General features: G+C 38.5%; 1 protein-coding gene across 2 annotated transcripts in view; it reads left to right on the forward strand.

Moving 5' to 3' along the window:
- LOC111154160 (lipid droplet associated hydrolase) overlaps nt 1-27,028 on the forward strand; it is a 106,389-nt gene that overhangs the window by 60,058 nt on the left and 19,303 nt on the right. For both annotated transcript variants that reach the window (XM_022513581.1, XM_022513580.1), the window contains exon 5: nt 15,153-15,387. In XM_022513581.1, coding sequence (XP_022369289.1) covers nt 15,153-15,387 — 235 coding nt within the window. The remainder of the gene's footprint in view (nt 1-15,152; nt 15,388-27,028) is intronic.

The raw sequence follows: 27,028 nt of genomic DNA on the forward strand, positions 1-27,028 counted from the left end.
GCTCCTCCTCCACCGTTACCTGCAGCGGGTTGCCTGACTTCAGGTTCTTCAAGCTCTGCAGTTGAAAAGTATGCCACTTCGAGTTTTTGATTCTTTCTGTGACTTGTTTCTTCTATGCACGGTTTTAGAATCTGCGCTTCATCCCCATTATTACATTTTATGATGACATTCCTTTGACTGCTTATCCTCTTTAGTTTGGAAACTGGCATCCTTACGTACCAAAAGCTTCTCCCGTATTTTTCCTCATTCTTTACATGTTTTCTCATTCTTTACATGTTAAACATCCAGAATTGATTCTCTTGATTTATTTTAATCATCAATCTCTTTCTCCCTTCCTCCTCTTTTTAGTTCTATACAGTGAGAAATACCAGATATTTTCCCAACTTTTTCTTGTAATTTATATAATTAAACTTCTTATTTCCGCCTTCATGAAAAGAATTTCTAAGTTAATTTCTTGTTCTTTGTTCCGTTTTTGTAGTGCCCTTTTTGTTTCATGGCTCACTCGCTTTCTCTTTCTATCTGAGGAGAACAAATTTTTGGAATTTTGTTGTATTTCGGCACTATCACGATTGATTCTGACTTCCTTTTTTCATGTTTTGTTTGTGTTGGTCTGTCTAGTACTGTGGAAGGTTTGCTTAAATGTCTGAAATTCCTTTGTTATCTATTCATATTTAAGAATGAAGCACTGAAAATCCCAGGAGGTTCTGTGTGGGAGTGGGCCTTATCAGCTAATTGTCCTCCCTACAGGGTGATTGGACAGGTATCCTGACATTGTGTGTGTGTGCGTGCATGTGTGTGTTATTCCTCAGTGTTACTATTTGTATGGTTTTTCTCTAGAGCCATTCAGTTTCTCCAAAAAAGTCTCCCACTCTCCTGCCTAAGGGCAGCATTATCAGAGCAAAACAGCAGGAGAGGCTGGTGTTTGCACATGAGAGTTTCAGCATTTAGTGTTCGGACTTTCATTTAATCCCTCTTTCCTGTGGGCTCTTTGCCCTGCCTTTCTCTGAGCCTGTGTACCCAGCTCAGAAAGCTCTTTCCTTCGGTTTCTATACAGAATAAATAAACCCACGGTCCTGAGCTGGGCTTGGAGAGGAGTTGTTGCTTGGGGGTATTGGATGAGGCCGTCGTCTTGGAAGCCTCACTGCCCCTCAGCCAGACCTACATTCTTCAGTCCACTGGGCATCATGCACTGTCACCAAGTACCTGTGATAGGAAGGGACCCGTGAACAAAGCAGAAAAGAAGCTCTGCCCTCTCAGAGTTCACAGTCTGCTAAGGAGAAACGGTAATAAATATAAACAATGCAGAAATTAGTATGGTCACAGGAGGCACTACCTTGATAAAGAGTGGAGCAAGATAAGGGGATTGGGAGTGCCGTGGCTAGGGGACAGAGGGCGGTGATGGACTGTACTTTGTTATTTAACATTTGATTTGGAAACAGTTTCAAACATACAGAAGAATTTGAAGAATAAAATAAACCATATACAGTTTACTCACATTTATGATTGTTAATATTTTACCTCATTTGCTTTATTATTTGTTCTCCCTCTCCCCACCCTCACACTCTACTGTCTCTGTCTCTGTCTTCTCTCATATATAGGGTAGGGGTGTGTATACACTACACACACACACACACACACACACACACACACACACACACACACACATATGTATATGACTGGCTGAAATTTGAGCTGGTAACAGAGTATATGGTGCCCATTTCCATCACATAGCATTCTCAGGCACCATGGAACATTTTAACTGATACGTTAGTGACCTATCATCTTCGTATGCCAAATACTCTTAAAAGCAGAAACGTTTGTAGGCTCTTAAGGGTGCCAGCCAACCCTGTTAGAGAAGGTAAGGAAGGGCCTTCCAGGGGTACTTGGCCTCTCTCTGAGCTCCAGGAAGCTGAGTTCTCAAAAGTTCAGTGAGTTGCAGCATTAGGACTCCGAAACTAACTCAGGTTTGGGCCGAGCCGTGGAGACCACCAGGGGGATAGACCCTCAACAACTTGGTGTGTCTGGGAGTCAGTGGGAGGAGGAGCACCCTGTTCAGAGGCCCAGGAGGGAGAAGATAAGTTAGGATACGTCTTTGATGCATCTCTGTTTTTTCCTGATCTGAAAGGAGGACAGATTCATAGCTGCTCTATTAGCAAAGCTGGTAATGGGGTTTCTGTGTGAACTTCAGTTATTTGGGCCTAACCCTTTGCTGTGAATCAATCGCTTGTTTTCCCAAGTTTTAATCTCTGTCTCCTGGGGCCTTAGCTGCTCTGACTGTTGGATTTACTTTTTACCAGTTAATATGTAACAAGAAAACCATATTTTGAGGCTTCCTTTTGACTTCTGAGAAACTGGGAGTGTTGTCTGGGACAGCGTCTGTGGCGGAAGTCCCTTGCCGTGGGCTGCTCTGGCACGCACCCAGCGTGGGCCTCCAGCCATGGGCCTTTCCATTGCTCCCCTCTCACTTAGTCTGAAAACCCATGATGGATACCTCGGCCTCATCTTAGCTCAGGTATTAAAATGGTACTTCAGTACATGAAATGGAGGTGTACGTGTTTCACAGTGTCTTTAGCAAAGTTAAATCGGGAGGAGTCTTGTGTATAGGTTTCCCCAGACAACCCTACGCTCTGTCGTCAGCACTCTGCTCATGGACGTACTCCGTGAATATTTGTCAGTTTCTCTTTCCAAGGCCCTTCTCGAAGGTTCCTAGGTCATGATGAATCAGGTTTCTGGTGCCCATTTTATGGTTCTTTTGTACTCTTTCTTTCCCGTAGCATACTTCCTATCATGCTTTATTTTAGATGTCTCTCTGCTTAGACTTAGGTTCTCTAAAAGCAGAGGCTGCTTTGTCTTGTCCACCGTTGAGTCTCCCGCACTCCCCACAGCATTGGTATATTGTAGGTATCAGAATATCTTGAATGAATGAATGAATGAATGAACCAAAAAACAAGCAGTAGACCTAATGAATGATTCTTCTCAGTCATTCTTGGCTTAAGCTTTTAAAGATCGCAGTTCCTGTGGAAAGTCCCAACCCCATTGTGAACACTTTGGATATTAATTAATTAATTAATTTATTTATTTATTTAATTTTTTGCTTCCTGATCCACATAGACTGCTCCACCTCCAAATTTAGGGAATTGCCAACTAGCAACTTTTTTTGATCAGGGAAAAAAAAATACTTTCTGATTCTGAGTAATAGTCCTGTGAGAATGTTGTAGGCAGAGGCATGAGAATAGATTTGCTGTTGTCATCATTCACCGAGGCTGCCTGAGGACACTGTTCAGTTCGGAGTGACATGCCCTGTGGTAGTCGGCCGTGCTGCCCAGCAGCCTATGAAGAATCATCTGCAGCGGGCCTGTGAGCATCACTCTTCTCTATCTGAGTTCTTTGTGATCCTGAATCTGAAAGACTCGAAGTGAATTCCAAGAGATATTAAGCTGAGAAGAGCACTTTGCATTCAAAAGAAAATCAATGTGAAGTGTATGAAGTGACAAAAAGCTTGAGAAGAATGGTCTATAGGAAGACTTTGAACCTGTGTTTCAAATGTTCAAGTGTAATCAGTCATAAGCTATATAATTCTCTCTGCAAATGTGCAGGCATTCCTTGTAACTAGCAACACCGACATGTAGATTGAATGCGTGGAATGGCTTTGTTGGTTTTTTTTACATATAGGTAATTAAAGTGTAGAAAGTGTAGAAAATTCTCTGTCCCAGAAGGTCATGAGTATAATTCACATGAATGGAAATGATAAAAGTGGTCATTTTTCTTGAATGCCGTCCATCTTAAGCAAAAGTCACATAATTTTTTAAATAATCAGTTGTTGAAAGATCTCTTGCTTTACTTCTTAGGGCATGGGGTTAGTAGTTTCTGAAGCCAACTGATTTGAAACACTTGGAAATATTGGCCTGCCTCTAACAATAATGAGAGTGATGGCTCACCCATCGGAAATTAGGTCACAGACAATAATGATTGCTAAGAAATGATTTTGTATGAAAGTATATAAGGAAACCTCATCTTTGTCTCTAAACCTCAGTTTTCTCTATGGAAAGAAGAAACACTTGATAAGGTTGTCACAGGTATTAAATGAGATAATGTATGTAAGGTGCCTAAACCTAGTTCCTAGAAAGTAGCAAATAGACACTTCCACTGTTATTAGAAGCACTTCCCTACTGTGGGGCATATTCCTGTCTTACTCCTGTATCCTCGACGTTGTTAAGCTACAATACAAGAAGTCAGCAAGTGCTTGATCATTAGAATTTAATGGCATCTGCAGTTCATAAACTGCATACATCTGATTATATAAGCGGAGTAGTCTTATCGTAAGAAGAGGAAAACACGGCCTCATGGGGAGAAGAGATAAACAGTTAAAACTAGGATGATTTCTAGGTCTGTGCCTTGATCGCTAGTGACTTTATCTTTCAATGCTATGTGGTTCTCTGACATGTCTTAATAATGTTGGCAATCATGTAAAAGGAAAAATTGTGTGGTATATGTTCTTGCCTTCAACGTGTGCAGTGCAGAATCACCCTGCCATTACTATAGCAGGTGGGCTCAGCCAATAAACAAAAGTGTATTTACTTTCCTGCACTGTTCAAGGACACATGGTTGGGCTTCATCATCAAAGTTGACTCTGGTAGATTTCAAATGAGAATGTGAACTATATGAGAATGTTTCCTTAGAGTAGAATGAACTGGCCAGCCTAGAAGTTCTTTCTTTAATGAGCCAGTAACATAAGAAAATGTTTTGTCATGTACACAGATTTGGAAACCTTCTCTGCACAGCTGTGTTATAAAATTGGGTATACTTCCTTGACCTTGGTGATTTCTTTGCCAATAGGTTTCTATATGAATAAAAGAAATTTTTATTACTGTGGCTTATCCTATCAAATCTGGACTATAAATTTCTTGAAGTTCCCATTATGGTATCTAAGAAAAGTATAAGTTTCACCAAACAGGTAATAACTGTTGTTCTCCAAAGGCAAGAGAGGAAAACCAGTCTCATCAACTAAGTATTAGTTGTGATAAGCAATCTTTGGTCTTCTTACAGTTTTGAGAGGTAATGGTGCATTCAGAGTATGTATTCGAACTTCCTTATTGTTTCGGTACATTCCCATGATTTCAGAGTGCACTTGAATTCTCATTTTGTTATTGATACAGATCAACCACATGTAACCCTGTAGTTGTTCGTGTATTTTTAGAGTTTCCCTTGCATGAAGTTTTGTTTAACATGGGTCACAGTAATGGATCATTTATACAAAGTAATAGATTGCTTCCTCTTTCTGCCAGCTGATTTGATCAGTCTGAAGTTCCTTTGTACTCTGGGTTACATAGCTAGTATGGAATCTGTATGGTATATTTTTTAGTATGACAGTAACTGTATTAACCATTTACATTCTCTAAATCTTTTAAGGACATTTTATTAAACACAAAAAAGCCCTTGTTTTGAAGTAAATAAACTTGAAACTAAAATGAGCAAGGAGTTATCATAAAGGACTAAACCACCAGACTTCTTGGAAAGCAGGTCATTTTCATTAGGTGACTGTTCTGGTTTAACTGTGGACTGGCCAGGGAAAGAAATGAAAACATTTCTTTCTAGCTTTCCCATTTAACATATTTTTCTGCTTTTAGAAACAGTGCAAGAGAACATACTCATTTTGCTTTCCTAATGAAGAATTTGTAGCCCCTGAAGGTTCTAGCTCTGAGTATTTTCCTTTATCATTCACAATGCTGTTTTATAAATGGCAGAAGGTTTAGGGGATTAGGATTAAATGTACTGATCTCACATTATTCCCTGGAATTAGTTTTTTAGCCAAATCCCTGATTATAGTAGTTGGTTTCATTTTTTTACTAATATGGTTTAAAAGTTGCCTGAAAGAGAAAAGAAGATTGAGAGTTCAACAGTTAAATTCCAGTTGGTGGAGACTGCATTATTCAGTGACATTAATTCTCCAGGTATCATTTATAGGACGTAGTTGAAAAACCTGAAAATAAGCAAAATTGCCTTTGTGTTTTCAGAATTAAAAGCCCAAAGAGCAGACGAGACCAAATGCATAGAATGTCTCCTTTAAAGTTTTCTAACCGCCCCCCCCTTTTTTTTTTAAGATTTTATTTATCAGAGAGAGAGAAGGAGAGAGAGCGAGCACAGGCAGACAGAATGGCAGGCAGAGGCAGAGGGAGAAGCAGGCTCCCGGCCAAGCAAGGAGCCCGATGTGGGACTCGATCCCAGAACGCTGGGATCATGACCTGAGTCGAAGGCAGCTTGCTTAACCAACTGAGCCACCCAGGCGTCCCGCTCCCCCCCTTTTTTTTAAGATTTTATTTATTTATTGTGACAGACAGAGATCACAAGTAGACAGAGAGAGAAGAGAGAGGAGGAAGCAGGCTCCTCGCCGAGCAGAAAGCCCGATGCAGGGCTCGATCCCAGAACCCTGGGACCGTGACACAAGCCGAAGGCAGAGGTTTTAACCCACTGAGCCATCCAGGCGCCCCTGCTAACTCCCTTTATTCACAGTCCCAACCAGCTGGTTTCCAAGAAGAAAGAGCAATTGGACCTCCTTCTTGTCACATGCAAATCTACCTGAGGTCTCATTGCAATACAGTATTCCATTGTACGGGGGCACACGACTATACGTGGGGCCACTCCTCTTTATGAACTCTCCTCTCCCAGTCCTTTGCTACTCCAAGTAATTCTTTTTTTCCAGTTTTCCCAACTGCATTTACTGAACAGCTTTTTTTCTCCACTGATGACTTCATCATGAATTTTATTCCCACATGCATTCAGGTTTGTTTTGAGGCTCTCTGATGTTCCACTGAGCTATGTGACCCTTTTCTGATAAATAGTTTCAACTGTTGTAGCTTTGTAATCTGTCCACTATTTCGGAGCACCCATCTCTTACTCTCCTTCTTCAGAATCCCTAGTTGGCTAATGCATTTCGTTTTCAAATGAACATTAATGTAATTCATTAAATTTCAAAATAAGAATGATCTTTTAGGGGCGCCTGAGTGGCTCAGTGGGTTAAAGCCTCTGCCTTCGGCTCAGGTCATGATCCCAGGGTACTGGGATCGAGCCCCACATCGCGCTCTCTGCTCGACGGGGAGCCTGCTTCCTTCTCTCTCTCTGCCTGCCTCTCTGCCTACTTGTGATCTCTGAGTGTCAAATAAATAAATAAAATCTTAAAAAAAAAAAAAAGAATGATCTTTTAGTATTTTAATTGGGATTGAAGTGAATTGAATTGATCCATTAATTTAGTGGGAGAATTTATATCTTTCGCAATGGAAGACCAAAGAAATGTCCCATTGTGTTTTAAAGTTTTCTTTAGACTTATCTAAATGCACTACATTTCTTCTTACATTTGTATTTAGCTATTATTTTTATACAGGGGATTTTTAATGTTTTAAATATAAGTTATAAATAATGCTAATTTTGCCTGTCCAAATTTATAACTCGTTTTTTAATCTTGCCTAATTTCATTGATTTAGCACTTTTGAGACAGTATTAATAATACAACAACAGAGTAATTTTGTTAAAATGGAAGTCAGCCACAGCACTCTTGTTTCTAAAACCCTTCAAAGGATTCTCAGCTACTCACAGCAAAACCCACTCCTGTCAGACCCTACATCCTCTGTCCTCGCTGCTGCCCCGGTGATCACAACATGAGCTGCTGTCCTTTCACACTGCTCACCCCAGTGATACTGTTCTCTATGCTTTTGCTCAATATGCCAAATTAGGTTCTGTCTTACACCCTTTGCACTTGACTTGCTCCTCCCTCTCCCAGAAAAACTTTTTTTCCGAGTGTCTTCCAGCTCACTCCATGAGTGCCTTTGCACAAACGTCTGCTTTCTTTGTAGCCTTCCTTCAACACCCTGTTTAAAGATGCACCACCCCTTCCAGCAATTCCTAATCTCCTTTCTTTATTGTATTTCTTCCCTATATCACCATGGACTTGAGTTTACTAACATATGCATTTTTGTTTAATTATTATTATTGTTATTTATTCTTTAAATTGTCCTATAATTACTTTAGAATGATTAATCATTTTGGGGACTTTAAGTGGTTTAATCACTTTTTGTATCATTTACTCAACTATTTAATATTTATTGTCAATTATATTATTTATATCTTTATTGTTGCAAAAGATAGGAAGAAAGAAGAAAAAAGGTGAAGGTATACAAAAAATAAAAAACAACAAAGTAAGGTTTTAGGTTTGTATTTCAGACTTTGCTCCAAAATATTAGGAATTATTTAAATAAAAAGGAAGTAAGCATATTAATCATATTAGTTAAAAGAATAGAGAAAAACATCCACATATAATCTCTAAATATAAGGCCATAGAAAGGCAGAAAATGAAAGAGTATGAAAAGTTGTATTTTACAAATTCTAACCAAAAGAAAGCTGGTGTAGCTATGTTCATATTAAAATAAGCTCTAAGGGAAAAGCATGCCAGAAATGCAGAGAGTTCTTTTTTTTTTTTTTTCAAAGATTTTATTTATTCATTTGACAGAGAAAGAACACGCACATAAGCAGAGGGAGCAGCAGGCAGAGGGAGAAGCAGGCTCCCCACTGAGCAGGGAGCCCGATGCAGGACTCCATCCCAGAGTCCTGGGACCATGACCTGAGCCAAAGGCAGACACTTAACCGACTGAGCCTCCCAGGCACCCCTAAAGGGAATTCTTTCATAATTACAAAGGTTTAGTCTGTCAGCTAGTAATAGTCAGTATCAGGAATGAAAGAGTCATTCTGGACTACTACTGTAGTCCAGAGACTGAAGTATAATCACAGGATGTTATAAATAACTTTGTGCCATAGATGAACCACCAGGAAAAGATAACATTGAACATTTTGAAGAAGAACTTTTATTATTTTTTCCCAAGAACTCTTAAAAGCCCAAACAGTCCTAAGCCATTAAAAAATTTGAATCCATCAATAGGCAGAACTTTCTAAAATATACTTCAGTCTTCACTGATGAGTTCCATCAAATATTTGGAGAATAAATCATTATTATTTTATAAAATCCTCTAGGCAACAGAAGAGGAGACCCTACTCTCCAACTCAGTTTCCTCAAACTAGCAAACCCTTTACATCCAAACCTGGAAAAAAGTAATTCAATAAAAGAAAGTCATAGACCAGATTCACTTATCAACATGCAGAAGTCCTACACAAAATATTAGGAAACCATGTAAAAAGGATGTATCATGACCACAGTGGGTTTATCCCAAGAATGAAAAGTTAATTTCACATTAGAAAATCAACCAATAGTTTACCACATTAATAAATTAAAGGAAAAATATCATATAATCATCCCAATAGGTACAAAAAAGGAAATTGATAAAATTCAGCATCCATTTATGATTTTAAAAAGCAATTAGCAAACTAGGAATAGAAGAAATGTTTTGAATCTGACAAAGTATATCACTAGAAAACTTTCAGTGCACATCATGTTTTGTGATTATATTGGAAAAAAATTTTCTTAGTTTGGGATCAAGAATTATTTCTGTTAACATTGTATTAAGATTTTGTTTAGCTCAGGTAATGTAAGAAAAACAGATACAAGGATTTGAAAGGAAGAAATAACACTGTCATTATATGTGGGTGATACAACTATGTACTTAGAAAATCCAAAGGAATCTACAGACAACTTATTAGAACTAAGGGGCTTTAATAAGTTTGCTGGACACAGAATCAACATGTAAATATTATTTATATCATATAGAAGCAGCAACCATTTAGAAAATGAAATTCTTTTTTTTTTTTAAGATTTTATTTATTTGAGAGAGAGAAGCAGACTCTGCACAAAGCACAGAGCCCAACACAGGGCTCGATCCCAGGACCCTGAGAAACCAAGAGTCGGATGCTTAACCAACTGAGCCACCGAGGTACCCCCTAGAAAATGAAAATTTTAAAATAACCTATTTACAATAGCACAAAAAAAGTTCCTAATAATCTGACAAAAGTTGTGCAAGATAACTACATGTAAAACGTGTAAACATTTTTAGAGACTCAAAAAGGAGAACTCTCCCATGTTCATGGGGTGGAAAATTCAGTATTGTGAAGATATTACTTCTCTCAAGTTAATTTTTAAATTTAGTACAATCAGAATCTCAATGAGATGTTTATGGAACTTGAATAGCCAATTCCAAAATGTTTATGGAGATGTTGAGATGATGTTCAAAATACCCAAGGCATTTTTGAAGAACAAGCTGGGGCTTAACTTAATGTACCGAATATCAAAATATATTATGAAGCTTTTGTTAAGTAAGACACTGTGCTCTTGGCACAGACTGAGAGAGGTTGGCCTGCAGAACAGGTCAGAGAGCTCCAGAAAGAACCCCTTCACATCCATATGGGATTCACAACAGGAGTGTCCGTGCGGAAAGGCAGGGAAAGGGCAGCCTTTCCAGTTCATAGCGCTGGGACAATCAAGTTTCCATATGTTAAGAAATTAAATTAGACCCATATTTCACGGCATACATAACAATCAGTTTCAGGTAGATTACGAATGTAAGTGTGGAAGACTAGACCACAGAGCTTTTGGGGATACTATTAAAGAATGCTGGCTGCTGGGGAGCCTGCCATGCCTGTGGACTGTGGCGTCACCCGGCTTCCTCAGTGTGGCATATTCCTAGGGCTCCTAGTTTGGCTGGCGAAAGAGAGCCCAGCTGAACCCAAGAAGTCAGTTCCTTTCATTTTTTTCCTTTGCGGCCACCGCAGCTGCTAACACACCTGCTTCCAGTCTCGAGGGAGAAGTCTTCCTGGGTTTGGGAAAGGTAGCTCCTTCCTGGCCCTTCTGCTGGGAGGCCTCCGCAGAGCAGCGAGAAACCCTGCCTCTCCCAGCACCAAAGATTGCTCTGTGTAAATCCACCCCTGTTTGAATCTCTCAAGTCTTGTTAGGTCCAATAGAACATTGATAGCACTACAGGAATAAAAGAACTCGTGATGTTAGAACTACCCAGAAGATAAGGAAAGACTTCTGAATCTGAAGGTGTAAAATCAATGGTTAATTGTAACACCACTCCAGTTGCTGAGAGAATTTATCATTTCTACCTCTCAGACTCTTAAAGCATGCTGCTTTGGATCCAGGTGAAATGCCAGATCCCCAAATTAAACTAACATTCGACAAAATGATAAAAATTTACATTCTGTGTGAGTTCCAGACACCCACCAAAGTGGTGTCTCAGAAACAGAGAAGAAAAGTGTAATAGTTAGTAATGCCATGCTGTGTGAGAGTTCTTATTGATCCCCGTCTTTAACACTTGGTACTGTTGGACTTCGTAATTCTTGCCAGTCTGAAGGGCTACTCCACGTCTATTAAGAGTGACCAGAGTCATACTTGACTTTGAGCATGGCAGAAAGGCAGGGGTGAAGTAGCAGCATACTGCTGTTCACTGAATAGGGGCGCGGGGTCTGCCTGTTCAAGGGCCGTCGGGTTCTTTACGGGTGCCTCCTGCGGGGCAGAGGCCTGCAGTTACAGTGCCGGTGTAGCACACCCTGCTCACCCCGTGTCCTCACTCTGGGGGAGGGGGGCAAAGGCAGAATCCAGGATGCTGCACCCCAGTGTTACACCAGAGGGGAAGAAGACCAAACATCAGAGAAGTCCCGGGATTCCAGAGCTGATCTCCTTGCTTCTCTGCCTGTGTTTGAATACACTGGGTTGGAATTCACACTGAAAGTGGCATTGAGGGAGGATGATTCCTTTAACTGACTTTTCTTGGTTAATCAGACTTCGCGGAGATTCCACAACCTTTATGTGAATCTTCATATAGAATCTTTGTATAAACCCATTGCAGAATAGGCAGCTGGCTCTGAATGGAGGACTCCCCATCACCCCTGATACTTGGGAGTCCCGTCCTCTGCATCACAAGTCCCCATGAATGCCTTCGTTAAGCAGACACAGTCCATCCAGCATCTCCCCTGCTTTGTACTTAAGATGCTAAGGTGGCAGCAACTCCCTTATTCTGGCTGAAACCCTGCATTCGTTCCAAAAGCCCGGTATGAGCATTTTACATGTAAAGTTGCTTATGCAGCATTTAAAAAATCATCAGAAAAGCTTGTGGCTCCCCGCTTCCCGCTCCAAATAATGTCTTTTTTTTTTTTTTTTTAGATTTTATTTATTTATTTGACAGAGATCAAAAGTAGGCAGAGAGGCAGGCAGAGAGAGAGGAAGGGAAGCAGGCTCCCTGCTGAGAAGAGAGCCCGATGTGGGGCTCGATGTGGGGCTCGATGTGGGGCTCGATCCCAGAGCCCTGGGATCATGACCTGAGCCGAAGGCAGAGGCTTTAACCCACTGAGCCACCCAGGCGCCCCTCCAAATAATGTCTTTTAATCATCACCAAGACCTCAAGGCCCAGTACATTCTTGCTGATGTGACAGAGGAGGAGACCCAGTAGAGGTCAAATTATGACCAAACGAGAAACAACTAAAATATCTCAGCTACCATTGAGAGAAAAGGAAAAGTCTGTAGGAAATGGCTGAGCGCTCAGCTGACAGATATGACCGTGGAAAAACAAGAAAGATGATTAGAAGGAAAAGAGTCCTCCGCAGTTTGACCCTCAAATCCCTGTTCTTTATTAGAGACAGTAACAGAGAGCCTGTAAGTTAGTGAGAATTACAGATCAAATTGAACATTTGGGCAATGCCGCCCTACAGGTTACTATGGAAAAGGACTGTCAGTGATAGAGGGTGAAAAAGTCCGCAAAAAACTGTACTGTGCTGTCAGGTCTTGCCAGGAAAAGTGCGTTCAGTTCATCCAAGAGGAATGTAAATAACATGAGGGAAATGGCAGATCACTGATAGCTGGAATCAAAGGCACAGACTTGCGGACTCTGCTAAGAGGTAGCTTTCCCTAATTTCTAAAGAAGCATTTTGAATGAAAAAAAAAATATCTTCATGATTTGAGGACAGACAAGAATTTTTTGAGCTAGGCACAGAGAATAAGTATAGGAAAAAAAAGATTAAAATTCAGCTGCATCAAACTTAAGAACTTATGTCCATTAAGAAAAACATAAGAGATCAACAGGCAGGCCAACGACAGCAACATGACAAAGGACTAGTATCTAGAATAAAAAAACAAAAACGAGACTACAAATCAAGGAGAGGAAATGATAGGCAGCCTAATAGAAAAACATGCAAGAGACTTAAATAAGCACTTCAGGGGATCCAGAAAATGTCAACACATAAAAGTTGTTCAACTCCAGTACTGGTCATCAGAGAAACACAAAGCCACAATGAAGTATACCACTGTTCATCAGGCTAGTGATCAGTGCCAATGTAGTGCCGATCTGTAACAATATGAACTCTCATGTCTGTCAGTATGGAAATACATTAGTACTTAGGGAAACTATTTGGAATTATCTACTAAAGCTGAACTTAGACATACCATATGACATAGTATTTCTACTTCGAGTGATATCATCAACAGAAATACATGCATACATGCACCAAAAGACATGCATAAAAATGTTCATAGCAACATGTTTGTAATATCTCTGGACTAAAAACAACCCAAATATCTATCAGTAAAATAAGTAGCACTATGTTCGTACAGTAGAAAACTACAGAGCCAAGATAATAAGCTGTTGCTACATATATCAGCATGAATGAATCTTCATGTGTTGAGTGAAGGGAATAAAACACAAAAACGTACTGCTGATTGCATTTATGTAAAGTTCATTAACAGACAAGATTTAGCTATAGTATTAAGGAATATGTATTAATCAGCTCAAACTGCCATAAGAAAATGCCATAGACTAGGGAGCTTAAACTGACATTTATTGTCTCGCAGTTCTGGAGGCTGGAAGTCCAAGATCAGCATGCCAGCACGCTCAGTTTCTGGTGAGACTTCCTGGCCTGTAGACGGCTACCTTCTCCATGCGTGTTCGCCAGACCTCTTTGTGTGTGCCGGGTGAGGGAGAGCGAACTCTCTGATGAATCTCCTTATAAGGACGTTAATCCTATCTCTCAGAGCCCTACCCTGTGACCTCATTTATCTCGACATATAATCACATTGGGAGTTAGGACTTCAACTTGGGATTTCAGGGGAGTCACAATTCAGTTGATTGCAGGACGATAACTATTAATGTAAAACAAAATAAGGAAGTGATTACAGTATCAAGGAACGATAAGTATTGGTAGAAAGCAAAGTAAGGAAGTCAGGATAGAGGTTAACCTAAGATGTGAACAGAGGTAGGAGTTGGGATGGGAAGATGCCGTACTGGTAGTGTTTTGTTGCTGGATTCACATAGCTGTTCATTTTATCCATTATTTGTTAAATTGCACATTGATGTTTTATATGCTTTACTGTGTGTATCTTAAACTTCTTTTAAAAAGTAAAACTATTGTATCCATTCTCATTTCCTGTTCTATAATCTGTTAACACTGGTGATCTATTTCACTTATATTACTCTGGTATTAATAGGGATTGTGCTTAACTATTTGCCTTTTCTGATCCCTCATAGAAGTTATGTTTATATATTATTTTTTTAAATATTAATATGGTAGATAATGGTAAATATAAAATGTTTTAGTGATGCTCTTCATCTTGTGGCATCTATATTTCCAGATATCCTGATGAATTCAGTTGAAATTATCTTTTTGTCCTTGAACATTTTCCCATGTAGGTAAAGATTTCCAGCTTTGCTTATTTCTGGCCTGCACTTTTTATTCAAGTTAAATCACATGTTAGAAATGTATTTCGTCCTCTTAAAGATTACCTTTTACTGGTAAGAGTAGGGAAAAGAGTAGCTTTTTCAAAGTGAACTATCCCAAATCTAATCCATAAAAGGAATCCTGACTAGAACGAGAGTTCTTTATGTAGCTCTACTAGTCAGTCAAGGTGGCATAACTACTGAAATGGGACATGAATTCCTAATTTCAGCAGTCTTTCAAAAGGATTGTGAATTGCTTCCCAATCAGGAAAGTATCAGAGAATCTGATTTGCTCCTCACCCTGAAAATGAACCCCAGTAACTCAAGGGGACATCCTTACATTCTCCCCCAGATGGCTTGAGCAGTGAGAAGGCAAGCAGGTCGTGTTTCTCTTTCACGACAGATCTTTGTCATATTCTGAAACCCCATTTGTTCATACTGTATGGATGAAACAGTAAAACAGTGGGTTATCCCTTAAGAAAACTTCTCATCAAAGTATGTTTTTTATTATAGATAATTCGCTCCTTTCTGCTCTTTCCAACAATCGAGCGATTGTCTGAGTCCCCTAACGGCAGGATCGCCACTCCGCTTCTGTGCTGGCTTCGATATGCTCTCTACGTTTTTGCCTACCTTCTACTTAAACCGTGGCCTGAGAAAATCAAGTCCTTTGTGATCAGAATTGCCCTTCACATGATGAACCTACAGAATGAATTTTCAGTCCTGAATGTATTAGAACCGTTTTGCCTTGGTAAGCACCTTTTACAATGTATATATTTTTTCATTTCTTTGTGTCTTTCTCAATTTCTTTCATAAGTGTTCTATAGTTTTCAGAGTACAGAACCTTTATCTCTTTGGCAGCTTTATTCCCAGGTCTGTTATGGTTTTGGGTGCAATTGTAAATGGGATCGGATTCCTTGATTTCTCTTTCTGCTGCTTCATTATTGGTGTATAGAAATGCAAACAGACTACTGTGCAGTGATTAAAAGAATGAAGTCTTGCCATTTGCAACGACATGGATAGAACTAGAATGTATTATGCTGAGTAAAACAAGTCGGAGAAAGACAAATACTGTATGTAGATTCCACTCATGCAGAATTGAAGAAACAAAACTGATGAACATAGGAGAAGGGAAGGAAAAATAAGATAAGGAGAGGGAGGCAAGCCATAAGAGACTCTTAACTATAGAGAACGAACTGAGGGTTGCTGGGCAGGAGGTGGGTGGGAGGATGGGCTAGTTGGGGTATGAGCATTAAGGGGGGTATTTGATATAATGAGCACTGGATGTTCTATATAACTGACAAAACTCTAAATTCTACCCCTGAAACTAATAACACACTATATGTTAACTAATTTGAATTTAAATAAAATCTAAAAAGTAAATAAAAATTTAGAAACAAAAGAAAAAATAAAATAAAATGTATATGTTTAATCTCGTATCAAAAAGTGGTAAGAGAATAACCTCAGACAGTCAGTGAATATTGAGCAAGGAATTATTGTTGGTTTTTTTCTCTCCCAAAAGCTTAAAACTAGACATAAAATAAAAATAGGAATGGAAGCTTTAATTTTAATTTTCATCAAGCTTTAATTTTAAAACTTATCTTTCTGATCCTCCACTCTAGCTGCTGGGTGGTAGGAAAAATTCTGTATATATGGAATCTTTATAGGAGTCAAGGGGGCACCCTATTACTCCAGTGTGAGAACTTAAGGGAGACCAGCCAAGGAAACCAGGCCCAATATTCCCATAGAGTGAATAGGCAATACTTTTGTTTTCCTCTTTAAATGTTTTTGGAGGGGTTTAAATGATAAAAGTAACAAATGATAGTCTGGGTGTTGTGCTGATTATATTTTCTGAATGTGCCAGGAGACATTTGCTACTTTACTTTTTGGCTTCAACCTTGGTTTTTTAAATGTAATCTACCTTTTTAGTTAATACTAATTTATAGAGTATTTATAAATCATTTTCATAATAAAACAATCCTTTCTTAATCTATACCTCAAAATTTTATTGTAGGATTAAATATGATAACATATGCAAAGTGTCTATATAATATTTTGTTTATAATAATATAAACATATATATTATACATATACTATATATGTATAATAAAGGATTATGTATATTTTATATATATATATATATATATAAAGGATTATATATAATAATCCTCCAGCAAAGGATATAATGACAGTTGCAGCAGCAGCTAATGGCACCGTTCTAAGCTTTTACTTGTAGTCCTCTGAACTAATCAGGCTTGGGTATTTTACTCTCTCCATTTTATAGATGAAGATACATAAATACAGAGAAATTACAGGAATTGTGCAGTCATACACATAGTGGGTAGTGTTCAAACTTTTGAAATCTACCTGTATGCTAAAACTTCCTTTTACCATAGCTGCTGCTATCATCTTTTTGCCCAAGTCGACCATAAAGGCAGGACTCCTGAAAAAGCTTACCATGCTCACCTGTGTTAAGAGTGCCACACTGCCGTGTACATAATGAATCCAGAAACAAGTCACAGCCCTGTTGTACAGCTACAGATTGGTTGTATGAGGTATTTTTATAAATATGTAGTAAGAAACAGTGATTGCAAATATCAAGTTCAATATATTTTCTATGTTTGTAAATTTTTGTCTGTTCCATACTCTCTCCACCCCCCACTCTTTATTATAGACTTAGCATAGCAGTGGAAGAAGAGAGATAGGCAGAAGGGGAGAAGGGCTAAGGATAGTTATAAAAAATACCAAAGACCAAAGTTGGAGAGGCCCCTTAAAGACCTAGTATGGCCCCTTATCCTTCCTTCCTATTCTAGAAGAGACAGATGCCTAGGTGAGAAAGGCATTGACTGCAAGTCAGAAACCCTTCCCCTGTCTGTTTTTCAGTCATTGATCAGACCAAAAGTTAGACTTGATTTCTAAGAGCCAGTCTTTGGAAATTATTTGACACCAAATGGAAGTCATTTCAAATTGTGGCAAGCATAGATAAAGTTACTCCACATAACATGTCAACAAATCATCTTATTTCTCTTTACAGTTTTTTTTTTTCTTTTGGAGTTTTTCTTTTTACCCTATAGAGAAGATTATAAAAAGCATTTTCCAGTTAGGGACTCCATTTTCTTCTGAGGAATTCTGCTTCCAGGAAAATGGAATGGATGTACTTTTCTCTGTTTTTCCTACTAAGTACCAAAACCCCTGCATATGCAGTAACACGTAGGAAGGCAAGAGAAAGAACATAGAGACACAAACAAACAAACAAAAAACCAGAAAACAAATAATACAATGGCATACAGACTCTAATATACCAATAATTACATTACATGTAAATGGTCAAAATATACCAATTAAAAGACAAAGATTGGCAGAATAGATTAAAACACATTATCTAAGTATATGCTGTCTTCAGACATCCCAGTTCAAATATAATTATATAGGTAGATTGAAAGTAAAAGAATGGGAAAAGATACATCATGTAAACATTAATCAAAAGGAACCAGGAATGACATTGCATTAATAATAAAAGGTTCGCCCTGAAGCAAATAATACATTATATGTTAATTTAAAAATTAAAATAATAATAATAATAAAAGGTTCAGTCTACCAGGAAGATAGAAGACATATCCATCCAAAACGTGTGTGCACCAAACAAGAGAGCTACAAAATAAATGAAGCAAAACTGATAGAACTGAAAGGAGTAATGGACAAATCCTCAATTATAGTTGGATACTTAAGAACACCTCTCTCAACAGTTGCTAGAACAAGACAGAAAATTAGCAAGGATATAGAAGAATTCAACCACAATGTCAACCAACAGGATTTAATAGACATTTATAGAACACTTCACCCAAATCATATGTTTCTGATGGGCATTAGATAGGTAGCCACCTGTGCTTTTCTTACACGTCTTCAGAAATATTTTCTAAACCCAAACCATGACATAGAGTATATGAAAGTTCTATTCATTTTTCTATATACGTTTAGTGACTGTGTAACTCATGTGACATATAATTAATTGTTTAATGTTTTTAACTAAAAGAGGGAATTATATAAAGGTGTCTTCCAATTTTTCTACACCAGAGTTCTAAGCACCCTCTTTGAGAAATAGGGTGCATAAGCTGCACGTGAGAGAAAGGAATCTTCCTTCCAGCTATAGCAGTTGACCTCCTGCTGTGTCTTCCAGAGGCCCCAAGTGCAGGCATCAAGAAACAAGACTGTTCAGACTTGACACACTACCCTCCCTGGCTCAAGGCAACTAGAGCCTTCCAGCTGCATTGCTGCTTGAAGAGTCCCGGGATTCCTTTTCCTCACAACCACTGTTGTACAAGTTAGATACTATGTGCAAATTAGACTCTAAACTAGACTGAGCTCCCAGCTGCCTTGCTTCATCTCTGTTCGAAACAACCAACGTGCAAACAAACTTTCGGAGCACAGCTCTGCTATTTCTGCCATCCTTCCTTCTCTGATTTTCTGTTCTCTTTGTTCTGGATCTGGCTTTCTGATGTTCAAGTGAGCAGTCCTTCAGGGGTCTCTTTTCCCCATTACCCACTTGGACTGTGAAACCTTGGGTAAAGGGAAAGCAGGCAAAAATTACTTCTTTTTTATTTGGGTTCTTGGTTAGTGGTTTACATGAGTCTTAATTAAGTCTCCTAGTAGTGACCCTAGGCTGATCCTTAATCAAGCATTTCAGTCATCCTAGCCATCCTCTTCCTACTTGTCCCCTTGGGATCCCACATCACCCTTGCCTCCTCTTGCAACAAGTACCACAGAAACTGCCTTTGCCTGGGCTTGCCCTGGCTATCCCTTAGGTGATTCTGATGACCTTGCTTACTAGGAAAGGAAGATGATCCCAGCTGAGGGAGACCAACACTCATAAAATCCTGGCTTTTGCAGATGATTATTAGGCTCCTGCTGAACTTGTATCCCATGAATGATGAAGGTAATCAGTACTCAAGCCAGCCCACTTGAGTCAGAAGTATGAATTTTAGGTTACACAAAGAGAGGGCTCACCAAGAGAGGAAGACCCGCTCCAAGATCATTCTCAGTGGTCTCTGCCATCTGTGACATCCTCTGCAGACCTGTTTCTCTGGCTTTCCTGTCATCCAGACAGTGACCTTTAACATGCCAGCCTGACTTTTAGGAGGCCTTGCAGTGTTTGCACATTATGTAATGTCTGTGCTCCAGTAGAAATCTTACAGAAACAAATGGAGGAAGTTTGCTAGTCCAAATAGTGGATAATAAATCCTGCCCTATCTAGATAGACACTGATTTTCTGTATCCTTTAGTTTATACACATATTTTTTTGTTGCAGTAAGGTCTGAAAAATTCAAGGAACCAAAATATTCAAGTACTTCAAATGCTGTTGCCCTTTTGGCAAAGATGGTACTTGCTATGGGCTGGGATTCTACATATTAGACTTCTTCAGCAGATTGTGTGAAACATCACTTCCTATCGCATCCAAAGAGTAGCTCAGAATTCTATTAGCATACTTTATAAACTTTACCTCAGTATTCATCAGATCAGTTTGCATAATTAGATTGTTTTAATTGTTTTTAAAGAAAATATGGGGGGTTTTTTAGTTCAATTTTAATTCTGGAACGTTTGCTACTGAGTATTTCTTTACAATAGATGATCTTCTGTTTCATGAGAAACAGGCTTTTCACTGAGACAGTTAAATTTCTTGATCAAGGCTAAAAGCAAATATATTTTAGCTTAGCAGTATCACAGGTCAAGATAATTAACTTTAAAAAATATTCTACGGTCTTTTCATTCATTAGGCCAAATTCATGTTTTAATTCCTTTCCGTTAACTAACTAGAAAAACATAGTGCAGATAGAAAGGACATTCCTGGTGGGCATGTTACTTCGTTGCATACATTCTTTTTTTTTTTTTTTTTAAGATTTTATTTATTTATTTGTCAGAGAGAGAGAGGGAGAGAGAGCAAGCACAGGCAGACAGAATGGCAGGCAGAGGCAGAGGGAGAAGCAGGCTCCCTGATGAGCAAGAAGCCCAATGTGGGACTCAACCCCAGGACACTGGGATCATGACCTGAGCCGAAGGCAGCCGCTCAACCAACTGAGCCACCCAGGCGTCCCCGTTGCATACATTCTTAAAAAAAAAAAAAACCTTCATTATCTTTCTTTTCCTTGGTCTACATGGAAATAACTGTTTAAACATGTACTAGTAGGGACGCCTGGGTGGCTCAGTTGGTTAAGCAGCTGCCTTCGGCTCAGGTCATGATCCTAGAGTCCTGGGATCGAGTCCCACATCGGGCTCCTTGCTCGGCAGGGAGCCTGCTTCTCCCTCTGCCTCTGCCTGCCTTTCTGTCTGCCTGTGCTCGCTCTCTCTCCCTCTCTCTCTGACAAATAAATAAAATCTTTAAAAAAAAAAAAAAAAACGTACTAGTAAACATAAGCTTTACTAAAGAAGCACATATTTCTTCTCAAAATATTTTTAATTCAATCTCAGAATAATTTTTTGAGTAAGACAAAATCAGACTCCCATGTTACCTATTCTCTCATTATGTGTGTAGCTTAGAAAAATCTCTTGCTAAAAGACAACTGCAGCTTTAAGAATTCATGGAAATTTAGCCTAAAATGCAACACGATGGAAGAGGGGTGTGTGTGGCTGTGTGCGGGTGGGGTGGTCAGTATTAGGATTTAGGACAAAAGGTGGTTGGATACAACACTAGAAGATCATCTCTGATTTAGAATTCAGTGACTCAATGAAAGTTTTGCTGTATTTTTCTTTTTTCTTTTTTTTTAATTTTATTTTATCTTTTATTTTCAGTGCATTGTTTATGCACCACACCCAGTGCTCCAAGCAATACGTGCCCTCCATAATACCCACCACCAGGCTCACCCATCCCCCTACTTCCCTCCTCTCCAAAACCCTCAGTTTGTTTCTCAGACTCCACAGTGTCTCCTGGTTTGTCTCCCCCTCTGATTTCCCCCAACTATATTTTTCTAAAGAAATTTATATATATATATATATATGTTATCTGCTACTCTACAAAGTTGTATTATTTTTTTCCACAAAAAAAAAAAAAATCACATACCTTGAGTTGTGTTTTTCCCTTTGGTGAACTCAGTGTCACAGAGGTGTTAAGATGATCTGTTGATAGACTATTGCAGACTAAATGGACGGTTATAATAACCAGTATAATGGCAAAACCAAACAAACGGGCATTCTGTGAAACCTGACAGGAGGCTCTAGACTTCCTGTCACCAAACCAGCAAGACAACTTGGCTTCCAGTCCCCAAGTTCTACCTCAGAAAACTGTGTGTGCATCTCCCCCCAAACTTCCTACTGTATCACTCACTGTGGATTTACTTCCCTCTACATTTTTCCTCACTGCTGAGACCAGTGCTTTATGAGGCCTAATTTTTGTCAGTCCCAATAGAAGCTCTCAGATGCTTCCCTGAAGTGATTGTGGAAGTCTTATACTAGTACCTCCCAGCTCGGCTCACCAGTGTCCCTGTGCATCTGCCTCCAGTTCTGGCCTCCACCGTAACATCAGCTCAGGCACCACTCAGCAGGTTTTTCCTCCTAGCAATCGCCTCCCAGACCCCACAGAAAAACCGACACCAGCGCAATCCCTTCCCATTTCATTTAACAACCCTTACTGACACCTGTCGTTCACCAAGTACACAGATAAGCCCTGAAAAGAATAATAAATGAAATAAAGCACCTGCCTTTCAGCTAATTTCCAGCATGGTAAGGCAGACGATTGTGAAGAATTGTCATCTGTCACAGCTAGGGCTGTCATGAGAATCGATGTCCAGAATGACAATTGATGCCAATAAAGGAGGAATCAGTTCTACCTAGGTAAGGAAGGGAAAAGACAAATGAATTGGACTTAAAGATGAGTTGGGATTTTTCCAGAAAGATGAAGTAGCATCAAGGTAGGTGATGGAGTTCAGCAGAAGACAGTTTTCCTTCCTAGATTACGTGTACTTGGAGAACTTGTGATGCCATCTCACCTGTGAGCTGAAAGTCCTACCAGTCTTCCAACATCAGTCCCCCCTCCTCATTCCATTAGCCACTATCCTGGGAGGGCAAGTCCTGCAGTGATACTTAGTACGCAGGTTTCAGAGGATCCAGTAGCAAAAAGACCAGAATATTAGACTCCTTGGTGAGTTTTCATATACCTGGACTTAGATCTGTGATGGAAAAAGAAGTAAACAATTCACATTTTTCTGAATCCTTCTCTTTCGTTCATGTTCATGTTTTTGTTTCCATTACTCCTGCTCCTGGATATTTCCTTCACTGTGGTGCTTGAAACTCTGAATTCTGCTGGGTTTCCAGGAATGCTGTTGACAGTCATTGCCAAGAGAAATGTGTTTTCCCCTTGGGAAATTACATGTCCATTTGGTATTATTATTTCTGACCACTGTGTTGTGTTACAAGCATTTCTGAGGAATGAAAAAGATGGCTTCCTTGGAGCAATTACTGGAAAGGAAACTGGTATGTTACTTTCTTTAAAAAAAAAAAAAGTATACTTAGATCAGAAATTATCAGGGAAAAAGAAGAATAGAAATAAAGACAGAGTGAGGTACATTCCCTGATTTAAAAAAAATTACTTTTAGAAATACAAAATTCCTTATAAGCTATTTGAATTTTTTAAGTTGTTTCTGATTCAGGACTAATACTACAGAAAAGTGATTAAAACATGAATGTTTTTACCTCCACGAATTATCCCACAGTAAACACCCATGTAACTCCCACTCAGCTCAAGAGTCCCCATTGCCCGGATCTCAGAAACCTCCCTTATGGCCCTGCACGTCCAAAAATCCACTTCTGAGCTCATTCGGTTGTTGGTAGAGTCCAGTTTATGTGGCTTTCTGACTGACGTCCCCACTGTCTTGCTCACTGTGAGCCAGGGGTCCATCTCAGCTCCCACAGGTCAGTCTCCATTCCCTTCCACATGAACTCCAGCTTCAAACCAGCAGTGGTTCTTCTAATCCTTTGAGCACTTTGAATCTCTGACTCCCTCTTCTTCCACCAGCCAGAGGAAAACTCAGATTTTGAAAGACCTGTGTGACTGGTTAAGACCACCAGGATGATCATATTTAGTCATCTCTGCTGTATAGCATAACCTAGTTAAGGGGTTAAGATGTCATCAGATTCACAGGTGTCACCCACACTCCAAAGAGAGGAGATCATAGAAGGGCAAGGATTATTCATGTCAGCCTAGAATTCTGCCTACCACAGACCACTATTTTCTGCTGCTCTTAAATGCTACCTCTGTCTGTCAAAACCCCGATATCCATATATGTGTAGTCATTTCTGGAAGAGTTTATATAAAATCAATATTATTTCTTCCTTAAATATTCGATAGAGTGGACCAATGAAGTCCTCTTACCCTGGAGTTTTCTTTGTGAAAAGGCTCTAAATTACAAATTTAATTTCTTCAATAGATATAAGACTTTTCAGGTTATCTGTTTTCAAGTAAGCTTAAAATTTCTGACTTTGTTCATTTTATCTCAGTTGTTGAATTTCTTGGCATAAAGTCATTTACAAGATTACCTGATTATCCTTTTGGTGCCTGTAAGATCTATAGGGTGTTACTTCTCTTTCCCGATATTGATAATGTTTTATGTCTCATGTTCTCATGTATTTTTTTTTTTCCTGATCAGTCTGGTTAAAGGCTTATCAATTTTACCGAACTTGTTCTTGGTTTCATTTATTTTCTCAATTGTTTTTCTGCCTTCTGTTGCACTAATTTCTGCTATGAATATTATTATTTACTTTATTCTGCCTACTTTGGCATTTTCTAGTTTCCTATGGTGGAACTGAGGTCATTCATTTGAGATCTTTTTCCATTTCTAAAATAGGTTTTTGGTGCTTTATAAATTACTCTCTAAATATTGCTGTGGTCATGTCCCACAAATTTGGATATGATGTGGTTTTATTTTTATTCACTTCACAATACTCTCTTATTTCCCTTTAGATTTCTTCTTTGACCCAGGGGTTATTTTGAAATGGGTTATTTCATTTCTATATATTTGGCGATTTTCCAGGTATCTTTCTGTTATTGATTTCTAATTTACTTCCATTATGGCCAGAGAACATATTTTGTATGATTTTAATTGTTTAAATGGATTGATACATGTTTTATGGACTAGGATGTGGCTTAACTTGGAAAATGCTCTGTGGATACTTGAAAAGAAAGTATATTCTGTTCTTGATGGGGAGACTGTTCTATAGATGTCACTTAGGTCAAGTTGATTGATGGTGTCATTTTTTTTCTTTTTCTTTTTTCCTTTATTTTTTTATTATTTTTTATTTTATTTTTCTTATTGTGTTATGTCAGTCACCATAAAATACATCATTAGTTTTTGATGCAGTGTTCCAAGATTCATTGTTGATAAACAATACTCAGGCCTCCATACAATATGTGCCCTTCTTAATAGCCACCACCAGCCTCATTCATCCCCCTACTCCCCTCCCCTCTAAAACCCTCAGATTATTTCTCAAGAGTATAGTCTCTCATGGTTCATCTTCCCCTTCGATTTCCCCCCATTCACTTTTCCTTTCTTCTCTGATTCACTTTTCCTTTCCTTCTCCTAATGTCCTCCCTGTTATTCCTTATGTTCCACAAGTAAGTGAAACCATATGATAATTGACTCTCTCTCCTTGACTTATTTCACTCAGCATAATCCCCTCCAGTCCCATCCATGTTGATGCAAAAGTTGAGTATTCATGATGGTGTCATTTTCTTTATCCTTACTGATTTTCTTTCTGACTGTTCCAATCAGTTATTAGAAGATGAGTGTTGAAATCTCCAACTATATTTGTGGATTTGTCTGTTTCTCTTTATATTTCTATTAGTTTTTACTTCACGTATTTTGAAGTTCAAACATATTAGGTGCATAAGCATTTAGGACTTTTATACCTTCCTGATGAATTAACCCTTTCTCTCCGGTAATATTCTTATCTCTGAAATCCAGTTTTTCTGATATTAATAGTCATTCCACCTTTCTTTGGGCTAAAGTTAGCATGATATATCTTTTTCCGTTTTTTAACTTTTAGCCGATTTATGTCTTTATATATAAGTCCTATTTCTTGTAGGCAGCAAATAGTTGACTCTCGCTTTCTTATCTACTCTGCATATTGATTTGAATGTTGAGACAATTTATATTTAATATAGTTATGAATTGGGCTGGCTTAAATCTGTAATCTTGATATATATTTTCTATTTTCCTATGTCTTTGTTCCATTTTTGCTTTTTTCCTACCTTCCTATGAATCAGTTGGGTATTTTTTATGATTTCATCTCCTTCATTGGCTTATTAGTCATTCTTTGTTTTGCTGTGTCAGTGGTCACTACAGTTTACAATGAACACCTTTAACTTTTACAGCCTTCAAATTACATTATACCACTTGAAGTATACCATAAGAAACTTAACAACAGTGAGTCCTTTCTCCCTCCTGCATTGTGATAGTGTTGTCATATATTTACTTCTTTGATATGTTATTATTATTTTCAGTTAAACAGTCAGTTGTCTTATAAATAGCTATAAATAACAGAAGTGTAATTTAAATTTACCCACATAATTACTATTTCTGATGTCCTTTATCTCTCTGTGTAGACAAAATTTCCATCTTCTTCTTGCTTTAAGTATTTCTTATGACATTTCTTGTAGTTCAACTGACAGTTAATTCTTTCAGCTTTTGTATGTCTGGAAATGTATTCTGCCTCCATTTTTTAAAGCTATTTTTACTGACTATAGAATTCTAGATTGGCAAGTTTTTCCCCATTTCGTTACTTTAGAAGTGTTCCTCCATTGTCTCCTAGTTACATCATTTCAGAAGGAAATCTGCTGTCATGTTAGCTCTTGGTTCGTCTGTATGTAATACAGTTGACCCTTGAACAATGTGAGGGATGGGGCACCAACCCCCTCTGCAGTCAAAGATCTGCATATAGCTTTTGACTCCCCCAAAATTTAACTGTTAAGAGCCCACTATTCATCAGAAGCCTTACCAATAACATAAACAGTCAATACATGCTGTGTATGTTGCATTTTTATATACTGTATTCCTACAGTAAAGTAAGCTAGAAAGAAGAAAACATTAAGAAAATCATAAGGAAGAGAAAATACATTAACAGTACTGTCCTACATTAATCAAAAAGAATCCCTGTATAAGTGGAACCACACACTTCAAACCCATGTTATAAAAGGGGTTTATAAAAACCCATGTCAACTGTATATTATTTTTCTCTGTGTACTTTTAAGATTTTCTCTTTATCACTAGTTTGAAGCAATTTATTATGTACTTTGGTATATTATGTACTTCGGTATAGCTTTCTTCACGGTTCTTACGCTTTGGGATTCTTTGAGCTTCTTGGATTTGTGGGTTTATGGTTGTAATATTTTAATATTTTTTCAGATATTT

Source organism: Enhydra lutris, unplaced genomic scaffold (assembly GCF_002288905.1).
Source record: "Enhydra lutris kenyoni isolate GAN:26980312 unplaced genomic scaffold, ASM228890v2 scaffoldscaffold35, whole genome shotgun sequence".
In the NCBI taxonomy this organism is placed as follows: Eukaryota; Metazoa; Chordata; class Mammalia; order Carnivora; family Mustelidae; genus Enhydra; species Enhydra lutris.